The 22235-nt window shown below is 41.8% G+C and overlaps 2 protein-coding genes across 2 annotated transcripts; one reads left to right on the top strand and one right to left on the bottom strand.

Moving 5' to 3' along the window:
• Nucleotides 1–288: 288 nt before the first annotated feature.
• Nucleotides 289–9741, bottom strand: LOC117375488 (presenilin-2-like). Its single transcript, XM_033971805.2, has 12 exons — nucleotides 9673–9741; nucleotides 8513–8601; nucleotides 8099–8233; nucleotides 7547–7743; nucleotides 5249–5390; nucleotides 4228–4295; nucleotides 2660–2880; nucleotides 2485–2583; nucleotides 1976–2035; nucleotides 1782–1868; nucleotides 1480–1595; nucleotides 289–687 (listed from the first exon to the last, which is right to left on the bottom strand). The coding sequence occupies exons 2-12, from the start codon at nucleotides 8561–8563 to the stop codon at nucleotides 532–534; spliced, it is 1332 nt and encodes a 443-aa protein (XP_033827696.1). The 5' UTR covers nucleotides 8564–8601; nucleotides 9673–9741; the 3' UTR covers nucleotides 289–531.
• On the top strand, nucleotides 9690–21941 carry LOC117370196 (GTP-binding protein 1-like). The gene is given in 15 exon segments (XM_033965589.2): nucleotides 9690–9719; nucleotides 11989–12129; nucleotides 13920–14003; nucleotides 14005–14032; nucleotides 15133–15313; nucleotides 15483–15666; nucleotides 16390–16554; nucleotides 17036–17159; nucleotides 17299–17413; nucleotides 17573–17717; nucleotides 18059–18241; nucleotides 18508–18643; nucleotides 19422–19600; nucleotides 20056–20193; nucleotides 21646–21941. Coding segments are annotated over 15 exon segments (1944 nt in total). The 3' UTR covers nucleotides 21757–21941.
• Nucleotides 21942–22235: the final 294 nt, after the last annotated feature.

Below are 22235 nucleotides of genomic sequence, written 5' to 3'. Positions count from 1 at the left end.
ATGGACATGGTTCTGGTTTTTGATATGAGGAAAACTCTAGACATAAACATTTAAGGCCCAATATTCTGCTTAACACTGCCCAAGTACTACATGCACACTAGACCAGGACCAAACCAGGACTAGGAAAAGTACTGAATCAGAATTGGTCCAGAATTAACCCAGGACTAAACCAGGACTAATTAGAACTAACCCAGGAGTAGACCAGGACTAAACCAAGACTAGGACAGGGCCAAACCAAGTACTCATCAGGACTAAAGCACGGAACAAAATGAAAACTATTAATGTAAGTACACTTGAGCTTTGGTATGTCTGATATTATAAGTTGAAATAATGTGTGTTTGGTAAAAACCTCCAGGCCTTTTTTGTCTACAACCAGCATTAATAGAGAAAAGGCAGTTTAACAGAATACAGGAGCTTTAAAAAATGTACGTCTGGAACCACAAGAGAGTAGAACGTTTAATTGGTCAAGTTGTCTGTCAGTAGTTTGTGGGTGGAGCTTGTTCCCAGGTGTGTGAGGGGGTGGGGCTTTTGTCAGATGTAGAACTGGTGATTGGCCAGGTTGTCCATGAAGGGTTGAACCAGGAAGTCGGTGGAGAAGTAGAAGACAAGTCCGAAGGTGATGGAGATGGGGAGAGCGGGGAGAGCCTTTTTAAAGATGGCCAAAAGCAGCAGCGTCAGACACACGCCCTGAGAGAGAGAGAGAGAGAGAGAGAGAGAGAGAGAGAGAGAGAGAAAACAAGGGAGAGAGATGAGGGAGAGAAAAAAGGAGAGGGGGGGATGAGAGGAAAGGAGAGAGAGGGAAGTGGGTAGGAAGTAAAGAGGGAGGAGATGAAAGGAGGAGGAGAAAAAAGAGAAGAGAGAGAAAATAGAGGGGGATGGGGAATATAAGAGGAGAGGGGAAGAAGGAGAGAGGGAGGATATAAGAAAGGGGAGGGGAGAGAGGAAGGGGGAGGGAGAAAGATTAAAGAGAGATAAACGAGGAAAGGGGGGTAGGAGGAGAAAGGCAGAGAAAGAGAGAGAGATGGGGAGAGAGAGAGATAAAAGTGGGATGAGAAAGAGTGAGAGATGAGATAAAAGAGGAGAGGGAGGGATGGGAGAGGGAGAGAGAGCGAGAGGATGTAGAGAGGGGGAGAGAGGAGAGAGAGTGTTATAACTGGCACTAGAACTATACCAGGTCTAATCTGTGACAAAACCAGGGCTTAACCAGGAAACCCAAGAGACCAAACCTGCATAAAACTGTAGTTACTTGTGTGACTTTTGGTCTTGCAGAAGTGGCCAGATACTTGAGGTATGTGTGTTAGTCCAGAAATATGTATTACATTACGTTGCCATTATGCAAATGCTCCAAAAAGTGACAAATGTAGAACTGGACCACACTGCACTAATAAAAAAAAACAAAAAAAAAAACACTGCTTGCTACAGTGAACTACAGCTATCTACAGACATTAATACTACATAATAATAAAGAAAGTGGCTCACAATGAGGATGGCAACAAAACATGCCAGTGTGGTGTTCCAGTCTCCTCCAGTGGCTGCAGCTTTGCCCACCAGCACCGAGTAGAAGATAAAGTCTCCCAGACCCAGCTTCACTCCTCCTGAAACATTCACACACATTTATTATAGCACATTTACAGGCTCGCTTTAGCATGTTTATGATGGATTAACATCATTATTATTATTATATTGATTGTATCCATCAGAAGACAGGACTTAAACATATCAGCACTGAGTGAGGGTGAGTTGGAGCTTCTACACCATGAACATGAACATTAGTGACTCACGGTCCTCCTCCAGCTCCTCCTCTGCAACTGCTCGAGATGACGCCCTCTCAGGCTCCGCCCCTCTGGCTCTGTCCTCCGCCCCCTCCTCTGCAAAAAGACCAAATCACCTTTAAATAGCAGTAGTTTAATCTTTCATGGGGTCATTGAGATTGAGGAAAGAGGACTGTGGAGTTAATCTGAATAAACAGGCTCACCTGTGTCTGGTCTATGGGCATCTCCTGGACCGGCCATCCCCACGGTCCACACCATCGCCGCTGAACAAAACACAAAAATGTTAAGATAAACAGTGAATACAACTAACCACAAGGTGGAGCTCTATAGCCCTGGCCCTGTCTTTACCGAAAAAGGTCAGATGACAACAGTCAATCATCAACCTCCAGCCCAGGTGGTCCTGGTGCCACGTGCACTGATGGACACCCTTGTGCTTGAACATGGTGTTTGTTATGGACAAACTGTGACACAGAAGTCCAATAACAGAACACCACCCAGGTTCAGATTGGGGAGGCAGTTCTTCCTGCCTCATCAGCCCACATCAGCCTCTCCCCTTGGACAACGAGAAGTGGAGGTTCCAGCCCCTCTTGAGGAGTTGGGTTCGGGAGCCTAAGCTATGCACTATATCTAGCCACTAATGGACAACCTCAGGCTCGTTCCCCGCAAAGGAGGAGACGCTCCATATAGTAGTAGTAGCAGTAGCAGTACTCACAGGAATAAATAAGTGCAGGAAAGATGGGCTCGTTCCTCTCCTGCGCTGTCTCCACCAACATCCTCAGAGGCCCTTTGGGAGACAGCACCGCCACCAGGTCTGCAGACGTAACAGCAACATGGCAATTACTGAGCTGAGACATACTTTAAAATATAAGACAAAAACAAAAAGGTACCGTAGATAGAAATGGCTCCCAAGATGACCCAGGCTGACCACTCAGGGAGGTACTTGATGAAGACCAAAGCCATGAGAGCACTAACCAAGATGAGGTAGGCCTGCTGCAGAGCCAGAGGCCCCTTCCAGTGGATACACACCATCCCCACAGCCCCAAAGTTCCAGATGACCAGTGCCACAGTGGGATAGTCTACAGCCACATTGTACGTCTTAAACACCTCACTGTGTACAACCAAAGAAAAAAGTTTACAGTTTACAATCACATTTGGTTTTAAATTGTATATGACTGGTTAGACTATTCATTTCACTGAAACATAGTTAACATTGTAATATTTAAGATTCTACAAAAAAGTCTTACCAGTTTTTTCAGTTTTTACTTTTCATTTTGTTGGTCACAACTATTAAGTCTGTCAGCTTAACTAGCAGCTGTAGGTCCAGGTTTAGAACTGGTTCGTGTCCTGGATTTGTCCTGGTTCAGTCCTGCTTTACTCTTAGTTTAGTCCTGGCTTAGTCCTGGCTTAGTCCTGGCTTAGTCCTGGCTTAGTCCTGGCTTAGTCCTGGCTTAGTCCTGGCTTAGTCCTGGTTTAGTCCTGGTTTAGTCCTGGTTTAGTCCTGGTTTAGTCCTGGTTTAGTCCTGGTTTAGTCCTGGTGTAATCCTGATTCATTCCTAGTTTAGTCCTGGTGCAGTCGTGATGGCTAAACCAGATCTATAGCAGGACTAAAGCATGAAGGTTATACTGCCATAAAAATATGTACCTTGAGCATAAATTGTTCCTGCATTTTGGATGGAATTTTTGGTGTTGATGACATAGGTAGAGGTATTCTGTTTTATAACTCACTGCTACTACCTGTATTTTTGAACATTTCCTCTCAACTTTGGATAATACGTTTGGATATTTCTTTCAAAAACAATGAATCTCCCATGGAATTATAAAGGCCCCTGGCCTCCATCTGAAATTAAATCATCCAATTTCAAATCCAAGTGTTGAACCTGATCATTTCTATTAGTGACTATATTACAACAGAAATCTGCATTTTAACAGTATTCAATTTAGCTGTGCCAATCTGTATTAATTATTGGGAAATAGAATACTGTAGGACTGAAAATCAGTTAGTGACCCATACTAAAACCTATGACTACATGCGACTATAAACTAATTTGAGCAGGTACAAATACAAAAAAAAACAAACAAACAAAAAACACATTCACAGGACAGAAATTAACCTTTCCTGAATAGCTTTAGAATGATCTTGAGCTGTATCAGAACAAGTATAAGACACACAGACAGACATACACCCATGGACCACTATGGAACCTACCTAGATGACTGAGGTATTACACAGATATAAGGCCACGTGGAAATATAAAAGAAAGTACTATTTTTAGCTATCATTGTGCTATCGAAATTGGTATTGAGTATCGAGTATTGAAATTTAATTTTAAATTTTAGTATCGTGACAACACTAGAACGTTGCGATGTCATCTGAATCCCAGCAACGGTTGACTCCCCTCCCAAACTCTTTACGTCACATCTGTAATAACATAGAACATTAGATCGGTGAACTCACCCCAGGTACATGAAGCTGAACCAGAAGAGCAGCATCAGAGATGACAGGATCAACCAGCCATGAATGAACTGAGGAGTCAGATGCAAATAAACGTGTTACTGTGATGAACGAAAAATGCAGGAGAGGATCAGAAGTAGGAATATAGTTGTTGAGTCCATTAATTGGTCAGTGGAGTCTTAGTTGACCAAAATTTGTATTAGTCGAATAATCATTTCATTTAGATTATAAGGATTCATATGGAACAACAGCAGAAAGGAGACATTAGTGATTGAGTGAATCACAAGTTTAATTTATAGTATCTTTTCTGCATAAATAGTTGTTTTTGCATGAATTCCCCAGAAGGTGTAGTCTTGTGAGTGCAGTTTGCATCAGAAACATAGAGATATGTAATAGTTTTGAGAGCTTTTGCCTTTGCATTACCAATGGTTTTCTTATGAGTAAATACTGTTTCTCTCCCCAGTAAGTGTCTTGTAAAAGAACAACTTTGTGACAAAAATCACACCCCTACATGCTGTAGGAAAGTCAAGCAAAAAGATGAGGCTTAAAGCAGAGGGGATTTTTTTAAATGTAAAAGGAGGAAGTACATATTGAATCTGTTACTCCTGACTCTTAACTAATTCCTGCCTCTCACAAACACTTTAATAATAATAATAATAATAATAATGATAATAATAATAGTTTATTTTATTTCTAGGCGCCTTCCAAAGCCCTCAAGGTCAATTTACAGAGCTGATTAAAAACATCATCATCATAAAGTGGTTTAAAAGAAAACATTGGCTAATATACTAAAGGGTTTAATGGTTAAGGTGCAAAAGTAATGCCGGAACAGGTTTTATTATTATTATGAAGCTATGCACACAATTCTTTCTTCCTGTTTTGTGCTCACTGAAAATGTTTTATAATTAGATGCAGACAGCGGTTTGATTGTGCCACAGAGTTCCGCTTTCTATCTAAAATGAAATGTATTCTTTTACAGAGAAAAGTTGTGTATTGCAGCTTTAACAGTAGGCATGTCCTGTACCTTGTAGCACCTGTACTTGTAGAGCACCACCAGGAAGATTGTCATGACGACAATTACACTGATCATGATGATGGTATTTAGGACCGAGTTCAGGAGTCTTCGACCGACTGAGGACGTGTTCTCACTGAAGGGAGTATAGATCCTGAAATATACAGAGGAGCATGTTTAAACAAGGTCTGAAGTGGGGACTAAAGCAGGACTCTAGGTCTCAACCAGGCCTAATGCCAGATTTATACTGACTGCAAGGCGGGTCCTGTATGTACTTTGAGTGGGTTACTTGCAGATTGCCTATTACACCAACTATGACAACAGTGGTGCATATTTAACCAAAACAACATGGTTTCACATGGGTTCATACAATAACAAACATATAATGATAAAAAAAACTGAAAACCCACCAGAGCACTGAGGTGCTGAGGACTAAAGCAGGTCTACAGCAGGACTAAACCAAGGCTAAAACAGAACTAAAGCAGGACTAATGCAGGACTAAAGCAAGCAGGACTAAAGAAGGCCTCAACCAAGTCTAAACCTGGGCTAAAGCAGGACTAAGGCCGCGGGCCCAGACGGTGTCTCTCCTTCCACCCTTAGACACTGTGCTGAGGAACTGGCTCCTGTCTTCACGGACATTTTTAACACCTCCCTGGAGTCATGTCATGTCCCAGCCTGCTTCAAGCTGTCCACCATTGTCCCCGTCCCCAAGAAGCCCAGGATCACTGGACTTAATGACTACAGACCTGTGGCGCTGACGTCTGTAGTCATGAAGTCATTTGAGCGCCTGGTCCTGCACCACCTCAAGTCCTTCACCTCCCCCCTCCTGGACCCTCTGCAGTTTGCCTACAGAGCCAATCGGTCTGTGGACGACGCCATTAACCTGGCCCTTCACTTCATCCTCCAGCATCTGGACTCCCCGGGAACCTACGCCAGGATCCTGTTTGTGGACTTCAGCTCTGCATTCAACACCATCCTCCCTGCTCTGCTCCAGGACAAGCTCGCTCAGCTCAACGTGCCTGACTCCACCTGCAGGTGGATCACTGACTTCCTGACAGACAGGAGACAGCGCGTGCGGCTGGGGAAGAATGTCTCGGACACTCGGACTATCAGCACAGGATCTCCACAGGGCTGTGTACTTTCTCCCCTGCTCTTCTCCCTGTACACCAACTGCTGCACCTCCAGCCACGACTCCGTCAAACTGGTTAAGTTTGCGGATGACACCACCCTCATCGGACTCATCTCGGACAGCGATGAGTCTGCCTACAGGAGGGAGGTGGACCGGCTGGTGTCCTGGTGCAGCAGCAACAACCTGGAGCTCAACGCCCAGAAGACAGTGGAGATGATCGTGGACTTCAGGAAAGTCACAGCCCCCCTGCCTCCCCTCACCCTGACGGACTCCCCCATCACCACTGTGGACTCTTTCCGCTTCCTGGGCACCTGCATCACCCAGGATCTCAAGTGGGAGCCGACCATCAGCTCCCTCATCAAGAAAGCCCAGCAGAGGATGTTCCACCTGCGGCAGCTGAGGAAACGCAAGCTGCCAGTCCAGATGATGGTGCAGTTTTACACGGCCATCATTGAGTCCATCCTCACCTCCTCCATCACTGTGTGGTTCGCTGGGGCCACTGCCAGGGACAGACAGAGACTGCAGCGCATTGTGCGCTCTGCTGAGAAGGTGATTGGCTGCAGCCTTCCATCTATACAGGACCTGTACGTCTCCAGGACTCAGGGGCGAGCAGGCCGTATAGCAGCTGACACCTCTCACCCTGGACATGGACTATTTGAGCCACTTCCCTCTGGCAGGAGGCTACGGTCCATTGGGACCAGAACCTCTCGCCATAAGAACAGTTTCTTCCCCTCTGCTGTTTGTCTCATGAACACTCTATAATATCTGCACTAAACTGGACACTTTATAACACCGGTCACTTTAATAAGCCACTTTGCACTGTTGTTCTGATGCTGCTATTGTACATATTTTTTCCCTTCAAGTATTTCATTTGATTTTTTTAAGCATATCTTTTTAACTTTGTGCATGCTCTTATTTGTATTTGTATTTATTCAGTGTGTTTATGTTGCACTTTTTCACCGTATCAAGTTCCTAGTTTGTGAACTGTGTTCACAGACTATGGCAATAAAAGTCTTCTGATTCTGATTCTGATTCTAAAGCAAGTCTACAGCAGGGCTAAACCAGGGCTAAACGAGGACTAAACTAGGCTAAAAACCAGGACTAGACCGGCCTAAACCAGGGCTAGACCAGCCTAAACCAGGGCTAAACCAGTGCTAAACCAGAACTAAACCAGGACTTACAGCTGCTGGTCAGTTTTCTCAGTGTAGAAGCTGACAGACTTGATGGTTGCGACCACCACGACCATGCACAGCGTCACAGGGATAAACAACATGATCACATGTTTGGCGCCATATTTTAACGTCAGCTCCTCATCGTCCGCTTCCTGCTCCCCGTCCAGTGAGGAGGCTGAGTCAGGCCCCTCCCTCCGGGACACGCCCTGAAAACCACACAGTATATTACATTTGTACTTTTATTAGATCTAATATCCAAATGCTTATTATGTTTTCTCTTTTTCATTTACAAATCAATTTAGTAAATATAACATACATATAAACATATAAAGATGGATATGGAAGATAAAGCCCAATCATCAACGTATTAAAGGGAAAATGAAAATGAAAATGTCCTGCTCCCTGTTAGTTTGTCTGAGTTTTTGAGTAGATTTCTACACTCACAACATGTCTGATGGACCGGCACATTCTTTATTATAGGTTACCATGGTGACAATCTTGACAATTGGTTTTAACTTTCTATTTCTACTATTACATACTATCACTTTAAAGTGTACTTACCCTGTGTCTTGACGGGGAGTCGTGGTGGTTGCTTAAGTCAGGACTGTACGTTGGAAGTGTGGGGTTTTCTGAAGGCACCAAAGCTGTTCTCTCATTGTAACAGTCATCCTCACTGTCCGACACGTTCATCGTCTCCTGGAAACAAAATCAAAATGAGTCCATTGGTTCATGTGACATCACTGTATGAGTCTCTATAGTGGAATTTACATTTTATGTTTTAACTGCGAGATTGCAGATTTTTGGCATGGTTTATTGTTAATATCTCTATAATTACTATTATTGGACTTATCCACATGAAACAAAAACTGACACACAGTTCAGTGTCTTCTCTGAGATATTAACCATAAACCAAGTCAGCAAATCTGCAATTTCACAGTTAAACAGCAAATGCTACAGTAGAAGTACAATAATAACCAGTGCTATGAGTGGGTCCTGATCTGGTCTGAGCTCTTCTGTCTCTGCCATACACCAGACTGCGGGTCACAGGTCTCCTCCGCCTACCCCTACAGGTAAACAAAGAAAACACACTCCTAAATCAGGGGTATTCAGGGCGCATATCAAGACATACACAAAGCAGAGGGTCACAGACTGGTGATCAGTACAGAGAATCAATCAAATATTTGACCAAGCCACATCTTTGTTCAGGCCTGACGCATAAATATAAGGCTCGTCTCCCATCAAATTCTACTGAGGTTATAATGGAGATATAAACTTAAACAGTAAAAAGTAATGCACATGGAGGGCAAGGGTCATGCGCACTTAACATAAAAATGATTCCAACCTCAGTCAGTTAATCTGTGGTGACAACGCGTTTAAATGTGTGAAGGTTTTAGTTTAATTTTGATTGCAATTGCAGAGTAATAATAATCCACAGTTCCACAAAAGCGTCCTATCTTGCGGTTTGCAACTGGATCAATTTTCTAGTCTTTCTAGTTAATGTGACAAACCCTAAAGTTACAAGGCCAGAAACTATAAAGAAACATAACAACAAAATGGACAAACTTCTCCACATAAACCTTGTGTATGGACTAATTTGACTAGAAAAAATACCTAGTTGTGCAACACTGGTCTGAAATGGGTTTCTCAGTTCTCAATAGTCTGTTATATGAAAACAAAGAAGGGCATATATGATTTTATTTTCATCTGGGAACATGATATGATGATTATTCATTCAAAACAAAGAGTTATGAGGCTCTACTTCCACAGTGACCCTATTCTTCCCAGCGCCTCAGGAGATTTCCCATTTAAATGAAAGGGGAACTGAAACATTACACTTAAAACAGGGCAAGGCACATGTAATAATATAGTTTTAACTTGTTTTAAGACTTAAATCAGAGTCCGAAGCTTTTTCAAAACTGCACTGACTATTTTCACTTCGCTGTTCGCGTTTTATTCACACTTTAATCAACCAAACCTAGCGCACATCTGAGATTGAAAAGTTAGTCGTAGTGAGCGAGGACTGCATTTAAACCGGCTTATTTTGAGTCTTCTGAACAGACAAACGCGATAAAACCTTACTGTGCTGTGTAAGAAAGCGTTGAGTTACACACAAACATGATAAAAGCAGCTGTTACCTGAATTTAAAGCCGAAATGTACGAACCAAAACGAGGCACAGCAGATGTAAACAACAGCGAGGGAACAGACACGGAAGTGTAAATCAGCTGACCCGCAACACGTGACCACCAGGAGGCACCATGACGTCACCGCTTAGGCTCCCTGAAATATTGATCAGTATTATTAAAGTTTAATATTATTGATGGTAAATGCTTCATACATTATTTGAATTCTGACAAATGCATGTTTATCAATTTTTAATTAGGCCCTATGTAAATGTAACAATCAATGTAGTAAGTATGAATTTATGTATATCAGAAGACTTTTATGGCCATCGTTTGTGAACACAGTTCACAAACTAGCAACTTACTTCGGTGATAAAGTGCAACATAAAACACACTGAATAAATACAAACAAAGGCATGCACAAAGTTAAAAAAGATATGCTTAAAAAATAAAACAAAATACTTATAGGTAGAAAATATATACAACAGCAGCATCAGAACAACAGCAAACATGACTTCAAGTGACCGGTATTATAAAGTGTCCAGTTTTGTACAAATATTATAAAGTGTTCATGAGACAAACAGCAGAGGGGAAGAAACTGTTCTTATGATGAGAGGTTCTGGTCCCAATGGACCGTAGCCTCCTGCCAGAGGAAAGTGGCTCAAATAATCCATGTCCTGGGTCAGAAGTGTCAGCTGCTATACGGCCTGCTCACCCCGGAGTCCTGGAGACGTACAGGTCCTGTAGAGATGGAAGGCTGCAGCCAATCACCTTCTCAGCAGAGGCACAATGCGCTGCAGTCCCTGTCTGTCCCTGGCAGTGGCCCCAGCGAACCACACAGTGATGGAGGAGGTGAGGATGGACTCAGTGATGGCCGTGTAAAACTGCACCATCATCTCGACCGGCAGCTTGCCTTTCCTCAGCTGCCACAGGAAGTACATCCTCTGCTGGGCTTTCTTGATGAGGGAGCTGATGGTCAGGTCCCACTTGAGATCCTGGGTGATGTAGGTGCCCAGGAAGCGGAAAGAGCCCACAGTGGTGATGGGGGAGTCCGTCAGGGTGAGGGGAGGCAGGGGGGCTGTGACTTTCCTGAAGTCCACGATCATCTCCACTGTCTTCTGGGTGTTAAGACCCAGGTTGTTGCTGTTGCACCAGGACACCAGCCGGTCCACCTCCCTCCTGTAGGCAGACTCAGTCTGCTATACATCTCCATCTCAAAGAACTAACCTCTCCTTTGAAGATAGTGAAGTTCTGATCTTAGCCAGAGAAAAAAAATGGTTTGAGAGAGGAGTTAAAGAAGCTATTTTTGTTAGGAAAGAGAATCCTTTCTTAAGCAGGAATGGGGGACTGAGACATCATCTATCCCCCATCTAAACTCCATTCTCAGACCCAAACAACGAGAACAATAGCAGGGTCATTAAAGGTTGAATAGGGTGGTTTCAGCTATAACTGGAGACAACAGTTGTTTACAGTTTCAGTGTAGTTAGCCCCTCCCGTCAGATAAATATAACGCAGTGTCCAGAAGTAATCTGACCAGAAATGAAGAAGCGGCTTGGATGAGCAGCCAAACATCTTCACTCTTACAATGATTTGTCCAGCTGACAGATTTAAACTTCGTCTTTTGCTATGGATCAGGCCTGGACGACTGAGGGATTACACAGACATCTGAGTCCATTATTACCCCTAGATTTCTAGCCTGATTTGAAGGTTTTAGAGAGAGACTGGAGGTGACTGCTGACACTTTCTCTTTGTTTCTGTGGACCAAAGACTTTGACTTCAGTCTTGCCTGAGTTTAGCTGGAGAAAGTTGTTTTGCATTCACACACTGATCTGTTGGATACAGTTGCAGAGTGAACCCACTGGTACATATTCACCTGCTGCCAGTGAGACAGTAAGAGGATCCCATGATCCACAGTGTCAGAGGCAGCACTCAGATCTAACAGGAACAAGACTGAAACTTTGCCTGCATTAGTGTTCAGGTGGATGTAATTTGTCACCTTGATAAGAGCAGTCTCAGTGCTGTGGTGGAGCCTAAAACCTGACTGGAAAACATTAAGGAAGTCGTAGTAAAAAGGTGGATTTACTGTTTAGTTCCACTTAATGAAGCTTGTCTCCAACAGCCACACTTCCACCTCTGAACCCCATTAAATATAATTAACGAGAGGTCTGCCTTTTGTCCCTGTGTGCTCACCGTACTAAAATGGAACAGTCCGGCTCACGCATGCGCAGTGCACCAATGACACGGAACGGGTAGAGTGAGTTTGTTTTATTTTGAAGTCACTTTTTTCTCACCTTTTCCGCGGTTTTGAGCTCTGATTGGCGTCGTTAAAGGCCTCGGAGCCGGGGGCGGTGGACACGGCGGAGACGGTGGTTCCTGCGTCCATATTTGCCCCAGACCGAGCCGGGGACGGAGCTGAATCCGAGGAAGAGCGCTCCGAAGGCGGCGAGGAGCCCAACGGGGAGTCCGCGGACGTCCTGGACCTTACCAAATAAAGTGGGCCCCCTCTAAACTCTGAACCAACTTGTGTAAACTTTTTTGAATGCAAATTTGGTTTTAAAGTAACTAGATTTTGCTTTTAATTTCATAGATTTATTTATTTTTTGCACAAATTAAGTCCCATTCAGATTGATAGATGGTCCTACATTTAAGCTCATGCCATCACAAACTCTTTTATCTATAATTAATTAAACAATGTTGGTTAGTTTATGATTTGTCAGTAATAGTCGTGTCAAATTACAAATGCACTGTCCTCTATAGCTGACAACGTAAAAGTTCAAATTTATATGCTAAAAAATATAATATTCATTTATTTTTTTAAAATCGCAACTGATTAAGTTTAATTGTGCAGAATGGAACCACAAAGACCTAGATTAAATCGATAAATTGATGTTGGATAAAATGTGGCGTGTGGTGTTGACGTTGCACTGTGGGATATTGTGCTGGCTCTGCAGAAACTGACACGTATGTTGTGCCTTTAAACTGTGTCCAGCTGGAGTTTACCCACTGCTGCTGTACACTAACCTCAGAGAGAGAGAGCACGGGAATGGTACAAATCATGGGACAAGACAAAAAGTAGTGACAGGAAAAAACATTTGTCAACATTATTGACACATCACAAGGGGAATTAGATGGAACAGTGTAGATCAAACAAAATGTCAAAAACTGGACAAATAATTAGTTTTTTATTTGTACAATAAAATATTAAAAAGTAAATATTCAAACACAGCACTATGGCTGAGTGGCTAGAAATCAGGCTTCACAGCAAAAAGGTTCTGGGTTGCTGGGCCTTTTTGTGGAGAGTTTGCATATTCTCGCTGTGTCTGGGTGGGTTTCCTCTGGGCAGTCCAGTTTGCCCCATCAATACAACACAACATGTACCATAAGTACAATCCTCAATCTAATGTAGTCTGATCAAGCCTAGCAACAATATCACAAAGAGTCCGGGCACTGCACTATGATGCCCCCAGAGGGGCAAAATGCAGAGGACAAATTTCTCTCTATGGAAACAATAAAAAATGTACCTTAACCTTAATTATATGTAGGATATTTAACTCTGATACATGTTAAACAAAGCCTGCATATTCTTATATAATTTGGCTTAGGGCTTGTTGATGTGGCCAAAGTGTAAAATCTTAATTTATATATTTTTATTTATTTCCTACACACACTGGATGATTACAATTTTTACCAATTTTAATCTAAGTCAGCAGGAACTGCTTGTTTTTCAAATGGCGGAAGCTCTTTACATTTTCACTTTATCATATGCTATCATTTAAGAAATTGTAAACTGTCTTAAATTACATTTGTATAGATATCTAAATGTAATTACACAATAATGCTGCTTTGCAAGTAAGAAAGTAAACTTCATAATAATTCTCAATTTCACGATTTATCAGTTTTTTTAAAAATCTCAATTAATCAAATAGATCTGATTAATTTCCCAGCCCTACTTTGGTTATTATTCAGTGGTTATAAGCAGATGGAGATGCACAGCAAGTTGAATATACATTTGATGAAAACAATGTGCTGCCAAAGGATGTGGATTCAAGATTTTGTATTTGTAAAAAATTGACCTTAGCGAAAGTGGATGACAGTGGTTTTTGACTGCTCTGACCAGTTAGTGCTGTTCTATTACTTCTGGTGGCTTCTTAAGTATATTATCACTGAGTGCGACAAATGGCCTACTATCATGTTTTGACAAACTTGTTGTGCAAAATTTTCTAAAAATCACAAATTGCCTGTGATTTGATTGCTTTTTTAGTTCCTCCTGGTGAGTCCGAATGCCAAACAGTACGATGCTTTACTGCGACACCTACGTGAGCGGATCGAGGAGGGCAGTGGAGGAGACAATCTATGTCATCGGAATGGGCTCAGGTGAAAACACTGATCCCAAAGTTACAGACACTTAAAAGACATGACACCTGTATCAAAGAGCCTTTGTTATTACATTGCTCCAGTCAATTAAAAAAAAATTGTCTTATTGGGAAAAAAAAAAAAACAAAAAAAACAATGATATAGGGGCTCGTCTGTCTTAAAACCTGAAGCAAAACCACAATTATGTAAACACAGACTGGGTGAAGAGTCTTGCCAAAGAACACAATGGCAGTTCAACTGCTCTTTCGTTTGTTTCCAGTGCTAGTCTAACACATCCACTAAATACCATTATAAGCTGTTTTAATACATTTACAACTTCAGTTTAATTAACCTATGAGCAGCAGTTCCTTGAAATCCCTCATCATTCAGAGACATGAAGTTGTTGCAGGGCTTTTGCTGAGCTTGGGAAATCTGATCATCTCTTCTTTGACCTATGACCCCACATACAAACAGCTGAGACCGGAATAACTCCACAACAAAATGCTCCAGTGTCCTACAGTCCAGACACACTGTCAAATGAGTCAACTGTTTGTCTGTGGGCCAATGCTGAGGACTTTTAAATACAATAAGACGACTAAATATATTCTTTAAACATCCTATTTTCTAATTTATTCAGGGCATTTGGTCAAAATGTTCTGTCTTTCTATGTATACATAAAGACATAATTGTTCAAGAACTTCTTGATAACCGGGCAAATCATCTCTTTTTTTTTATACAGGGGGAAATCAGTTTCGTCCTCGGTTATGTCTTGAGCCAGAAACAAACAGGATCGTTCAATCAGTTTATTTCAGTGATCCATGCGAAATGAAACAAATTTAAATTAAACAAAAATTTAATTTCTCTCTCCTCAGATTAGCAGTTTAGTGCTTTGCTCAGACTATTAATCTTGTGCAATCTCTCCCAATTTTAGTTTATTCACTATCAAATTATTTGAAAAGTCTGTGGTTTGGAGCCATGTTCAGACATTGGAAGATAACATTGGGTTTATTAATTAGTCTGCAGTCCTGGTGCAGTACCGGCCTGGTTTAGTCCTGGTTTAGTCCTGGTTTAGTCCTGGTTTAGTCCTGGTTTAGTCCTGGTTTAACCATGTGTTTTTGCAGATGGTGGGGACTATGGTCTGAATGCTTTGGACATGGAGGCGTCTGTTGCCACGGTGCACTCTCTATGTGAGACCATCGATGCAGACCTGGTCTTGCTTCGAGAGAGACCCGAATCCGGGGGCCAAGTCCGAGACTATCTAATCCGTAGGAGGGTCGGGGAGCAGGACTTCCTCGAGGTCCGGTGGGTACTGTGTCAGATGCCCTCCTGTCCTCCTATATCCCTGTGTGTCAGATGTTGTCCTACTAAAATCCCTGGTTTTAGTCCTGGTTTAGACTTTGGTCAATCTTGGTTTTGTCCAGGCCCAGTCCTGGTCCAGCTGTGTTCTGACCCTCTCTGCTTCTCTTCTCAGAGTGGCTGTTGTGGGGAATGTGGACGCAGGGAAGTCTACCCTCCTTGGGGTCCTGACTCACGGGGAGCTTGACAATGGCAGAGGCTTCGCTCGACAGAAATTGTTCAGACACAAACACGAGATGGAGAGCGGCCGCACCAGCAGTGTGGGCAACGACATCCTGGGCTTCGATCAGGAAGGGCAGGTACCGCAGGCGCTACGGGGAGGGGGGTAATGATAGGGGAGTGACAGGTACCACAGGGGAGGGAGGGATACAGGTAATCACGGGCAAGGGGAGTAGGGCTAATCACCTAATCGTAATTAGTTTACTATAAAAAATAATCGTAGTTATAGTTTGATAATTGTAATTGTTATCTGGACTATACAGACTGTAAAACATTTACAAAAAGACAATTTTAGAACAAAGACATTATGGCAATATTAATTCAAAATGTCAAAAGCAATAAACATCAACATAAACATCAAATAATACAATTTATTTGTAAATATCTTCTGTCTAGAAGCCTCTAGTCACCATAATTAACATAAACATTTATTTATTTAAGAATGTCCCAGTGTACAATAGCAACAACTGTTAGACTCTTGAGTCAGTTTCATTTGACTAGTTAGTTTCCGGCAGTGAGTGAACAAGTTCCATAAAAAAAAAAAAAAAATCCATAAAGAGCAAAGTTGTGGTATTTTTTAAGTTTTTTAAGTGTCTGTTGTACTTTTAACAGTGCATAGTGCACCTAAAATGGACCCTTAATGCATAAACATTTGGACCTCATTGCTATTGCAGCTTATCAATAAAATAACCTTGAACCTTGAATGTCAATGCACAATAAAAATTTTTTTTGACTATTCAACTAATTAAAAAAAAAAAAGACACGTTTCATGTTCGTAATCCGACCTTATCCTTTACCTGCAGGTGGTGAACAAACCAGACAGTCACGGGGGGAGCCTGGACTGGACAAAGATCTGTGAGAAATCCTCTAAAATCATCACATTTATTGACCTGGCTGGACACGAGAAGTACCTCAAGACCACAGTGTTTGGGATGACCGGGCATCTGCCTGACTTCTGCATGCTCATGGTACAAACAAGACCTGGTGTAGACCTGATTTAGACCTGGTTTATACCTGGTTTGGATCTGGTTTAGGTCTGATTTAGATCTGGTTAAGATCTGGTTTATATTTGGTTTGGACCTGGTTTGGACCTGGTTTGGACCTAGTTTGGACCTAGTTTGTCCCTGGTTTAAGCCTGGTATAAACCTGTATAAGTCCTTTTAAAGCTACCATCTGCAAGTTTTTGTTTTTTTTTCACTAATAGATGGCACCCCCTCACCACCAAGCCCCCCCTAATGGCCTTTGTTCAGACTCACCTTTGCTCTCTGCTCTTCTTCAGGCACTATCAGACTGCAGTAGCGTTAATAGCATCTAGTGGTGATATGGGAGAATACAACGGGGTGTGCTGGCTAGTCTAATCACAGATGGTAGCTTTAAATTCTGTTTAAAACATTCTATTACATTCCCCTGCAAACATAGTGATACTTGTTTATTTTATATTTTGTGTAGGTGGGCAGTAATGCAGGCATCGTGGGCATGACCAAAGAGCACCTCGGACTTGCTTTGGCTCTGAACGTCCCTGTTTTTGTGGTGGTTACCAAAATAGACATGTGTCCAGCCAACATCCTACAAGGTAAAAATACAGCAGAGAGGGTCAGATGGTGCAGGGGATACAGAGGATGCAGAGAAGAGGGTCAGATGTAACAGAGGACACAGAGGAGAGGGTCAGATGGAGCAGAGGATGCAGATCTGATGATTGCTTTTCTTTACAGAGACGTTAAAGTTGTTACAGCGGTTACTGAAGTCTCCCGGCTGTAGAAAAATTCCAGTTTTGGTACAGAACAAAGACGACGTCATTGTCACAGCATCAAACTTCAGCTCAGAGAGGTATAGCTCTTAGTTTTGGTTTACTTCTGATTTAGTACTAGTTTAACCTAAAGGACCATGCCATGTTTTAAATGGTGGTGACATGAGAGGGGCTTGGCACAAGTTCATATGGGATACATGAAATTTCTGTGACCGTAAGTGTTGTTTTTTAAATTTCAGAGTGTGTCCAATTTTCCAAATCTCAAATGTGACCGGTGAAAACATGGACCTGCTGAAGATGTTCCTGAATCTGCTCTCGTCACGGACCACTTTTAACACAGATGAGCCAGCTGAGTTCCAGATTGACGATACCTACTCTGTCCCGGTGAGAGAAGAGACCACCAGGAATCGCCTAATCTGCACTCAGAAAATACATTCAGTCTAACAACTGGTTAATTCATTCACATAGGTTAGCTCAGCTAACATCTTGCAAGCTAAATACCATATAACATAAATAAATGGGACATCATGTCCATTGTTTTTGTAATTAAGAAGAAGCATTACAGTTGTTATCAGTAAAAACTCTATTTAATTTGAACATGTCTATCTCATATCTTAAAAAAAGTGTCCTGAAGTTCCTTTAATTGTTTGACAAATTCTTTAAGTTTTTTATTTGTTACTTCCTTATCCACATAAAAACCCAAACCTTATTCTCTCTCTCCTCAGGGCGTAGGAACAGTAGTATCAGGGACTACTTTACGTGGATTGATACGTCTGAACGACATGCTCCTCCTCGGTCCGGACCCTTTAGGAACCTTCGCCCCCATCGCAGTGAAATCCATCCACCGAAAGAGGATGCCCGTGAGGGAGGTCAGAGGAGGGCAAACTGCTTCATTCGCTCTCAAAAAGGTCAAGATTCAAGTTTTCATTCAGTTTGTGCCTACAATACTAAAGAGGAACTAAACACAAAACAGTCAGTGGAGTTTGGAAGTGTGTGTACATGTTAGACCAATCACCTTGTACCCACAGACTCTGCCCACTTCTCTCACTCTCTACTTTAGTCCTCCAGATACTGTGCAGTTTAGCAGTTCTATCTGAAATCTGCTTGTAGGTGGAGTTTAGGTGTTTAGTCCCACTTTAACTTTGTTAACTGACTTGTTCTTCTGTGTGTTCAGATTAAGCGGTCAGCGATCAGGAAGGGCATGGTGATGGTGTCTCCGAAGCTGCAGCCTCAGGCCACATGGGAGTTTGAAGCAGAGATCATCGTCCTTCATCATCCAACCACGATATCCCCCCGCTACCAGGCCATGGGTATGTGTCAGATGCCCTCCCAGCCTCCTCCTGTATGTTAGATGCTCTCCCATCTACCTATATCCCTGTAGTTTCAATGTGCCCTATGTAACTTTTCTGTCGGAGGGTCTGACAATTACTCTGTGAAGAACTGACTTGCTCATAGGAAGATTTTTAAGGTATTTTTAGAACAATAAAAGTTCACATAATTAAATAAATGCAAGAAAAGTTAAATGGTTCATTCTGGAACACTCCAGGCTCCAGGTTTCAGATGACATCACAACATTCTATAGATCAATAACACCGAATACAAATGGGGGCAGCTAAAATTAGTAGTTAAAATGCAAGTTTTTGTTGTAATACAGTGAACCCATGGCTCTAGTCACTAATAGAAATGATCAGGTTCAACATTTGTGCATTTATCTTTTAGGTATTTCATGGCAATACAATGTAATCTATGGTGAAATCTGTCTCCCTATCTGGGAGAATTACATCATCACAGTTTACAATCTGAAAACCACCAATAACCTCTTTATTGGCTCAAGCAGGTAGTGTCCTCTCCACCAGAAATGTTATATAGTACTGTACACCATTAATTGAGGTGGGAGCAGGTCAAATCTGCAGATGTTGTGGTGTGGCTGGATAAATATAAAGCGGTAAATTGCTTTGAGTGCCTTGAAGGTGGACAAATGCTATGTAAAAATGTGACCATATAGCAGGAGAATGGACATTGTAATAGAAATAATCAGATTTTATGTTTATAGATTTCTTATAAAAATCCCTCATTCTCCTCCTGTAGTTCACTGCGGCAGTATCCGACAGACAGCCACCATCTTGAGCATGAACAAAGACTGTCTGAGGACCGGAGATAAAGCTGCGGTTCACTTCAGATTCATCAAGACTCCAGAATATCTGCACCCAGAACAGAAACTGGTGTTCAGGGAGGGAAGGACCAAGGCTGTGGGCACCATCACTAAGGTACTATACTGCTACTATTACTATTACTACTGCTGCTACTACTATTACTGCAGCTAATACTACCACTAAAGATATTACTAATAGACCAAAGCTGTGGGAACCATCACCAAGATATTACTTGTACTGCTACTTGTCCTTGTCCTGTTAGGCCCCTCACAATCGAAATTATATTGACTTATCGTTCAGTACATGACAGCCTGAACAATACTTTTGTTTGTCAGTAATGGTGGGACTTGTTTGTACTAGTGAGGAAATTCTTGTTATTTTTCTGGACTATGATCAAATTTGAGCTGTAGACAGTGTAGCCTATGTTCAGTTGACAACTTTTTGAAAACTTTTGTACTACCACTACAACTTCAACAACTATGGACTAACAGCTGTTTAGTACAGTTAGCATATAACAAAGTTCCAAGGTAGTAAAAGTGAATTAATGTATTTGCCTTGTTTTGTCTCAGCTACTTCAGTCGGTTAGCACACAAGCGGCCAAAGCTCAGCAGGCAAAATCCCAGACCTACAGGAAGAGGGAAGGAACAGCCAATGAGGAGGCTTCGTCTGCAGCGCGACCAGGAAGTCCCACCTCCTCACAGATACAGGTGAGCAAACATCATCCTCTTACTCTTGCATCCATCAATAACATGTTTACATACCTACTTCTTAATACAAAAAGAAAAGACTAGATCAATGGATTGTGTTTGGGAGGGCATCTGGCATAGAAAGCACAAAAAAGTGTCAAAATCTGAAAATATAGCTATACATTTTGTAAATATAATGTTCTCTCTTCACCCCTCTCTCCTCTGTGCCCCGTGCTGCTCCAGGCGGCCACAGAGGGCGCTCTAAACCAGGAGATCCAGGTACAGTTCAGACCACGCCCACAGAGGAGCATCCTGCCTTGTTATATTATGCATGTGTTTCCCTCATGACACTAAACCGCTGAATGTCAAAGTAAAAACAGGTCTGAGCTTTAGACTCTTATCGTGAAAGTCTCAATTCTGCTCTGTCTCTGATTGGTCCAGCGGTGTGATAGATGATGTCATAATCTCAGATGGAGGGCAGGGGTTTATACACTTCTATGGGAGATTAACTGTTTTTGAAAGAAGTATTCAAATTTATGGTCCACAAATGTTAAACCTTATCATTATTTGTTTGGGATTGACAAATTTGTTATATTAAACTCATGTCTTAAAATCATTTTAACTGACAAGAATCATTGTCTTTGGAATAGTATAATTGAAAAAATGATTTCACTTTAGTTAGACATCACATTGGGTGGAGGATGGTAGTTGAACCCTCTGATTTCCTCCTATATCCCTGTGGAAATACCTTACTGGATACAGAATACTGAATCGTGCTCCATCTGATTGTATTTATTTCTTCACTGCACAAAGCCAAGTCTGCTGACGTCTATAATGTATGTATGTATCAGACCAGTGTGTTAATGCTTCAGTGAATGTACCTGAACTCCTGACATTTTACCATAAGGAAGTAGTCAACTGACAATTGCTCTTTGAAAGGATGTTAAATATAAATTGTCACATAATCATTAAGAGGGGGTATTATGCAAAATCTTATGCACGGTGATTGTGATAGTGCTCTGAAGAGGGAACAAAGGGAAGGCCGACTTAGAGCTTCAAAAACTAAAGTGACACTTGTAAAACATGTTAATATCTTGTTTTCAGTGAATATAGCGCTTTTCAAAACAATAAAAGTAACATGGTGATCTAAATATCTCATGTGTTAGCAGTTAACACCTCCATAAGCATAAAATCTCTTTGAAACCACCTTTTCCCAGCTTTTTGGATCCAATCCAAATAAATATGTAGAAGTTGAAGAGCTACACTTATGAAAACAGTGTGAATCGGGTTGGGCATCAGGAGTAAAAACTGCATATTATTTTTTAAAATACATAAAGAGTAATAGTCAGTGAATCACCATTTCTAACCTTCCTTTTACCCAGTTTGGAGACTTGGATTTCAGGGGCATTTTCAAACTTTTTTTCCATTTGTCCAACTACTTTGTTTATTTTTGTATTTATGTGTTTTTTGCAGTTGAAGTCAGGGGGCGCTGGTCGCAGGAGAGGAGGGAACAGACATCGATCGAAAGGGTTAAGCGTAGCGCCTATGTCCACACCTGTGTCCACTGGAGCCGGGACTGCCTAAAACCAACTGATCAATAACCTGGACCACTGTGCCTTTAAAACCACAACCAATGAATAGCCAATAACCAAGACTACTGTGCCTTTTACAAGAACAGACAAAGAGCGAGGAAAAACATACAATAGGCCCTTTTCACGCTGTTGTATGGCTAGTTCTGGTTCTTGCAAATGTGCCAATCTGCTCTTGCTGCACCATCCTTTCCTTTTCTATGAGGAATTAGCTGAGTTGTGCTAAAATAAATCATCAAGACGCAGATGGCATGTTAAGACCTTTATTATAACAGATGAAACTTCTGTGTGTAATTTGTGTCTTGAAGCTAATACTAACTGAAATTAAAATTAAATACTGATGATAAAATAGTGCTACAATCTGAATTATCTTACAATGAAAAACAATTGACTTAGATGTATTTTTTATACAGTTGTTTATGTTGTATTTTGAGATTTTATTTAGGTTAACGCTGGCTTTGAGACTCACATACC

Source organism: Periophthalmus magnuspinnatus, chromosome 1 (genome assembly GCF_009829125.3).
Source record: "Periophthalmus magnuspinnatus isolate fPerMag1 chromosome 1, fPerMag1.2.pri, whole genome shotgun sequence".
NCBI classification, from domain to species: domain Eukaryota; kingdom Metazoa; phylum Chordata; class Actinopteri; order Gobiiformes; family Gobiidae; genus Periophthalmus; species Periophthalmus magnuspinnatus.
Note: the sequence above shows the minus strand (reverse complement) of the source record. Positions and strands in the feature narration are given on the sequence as shown.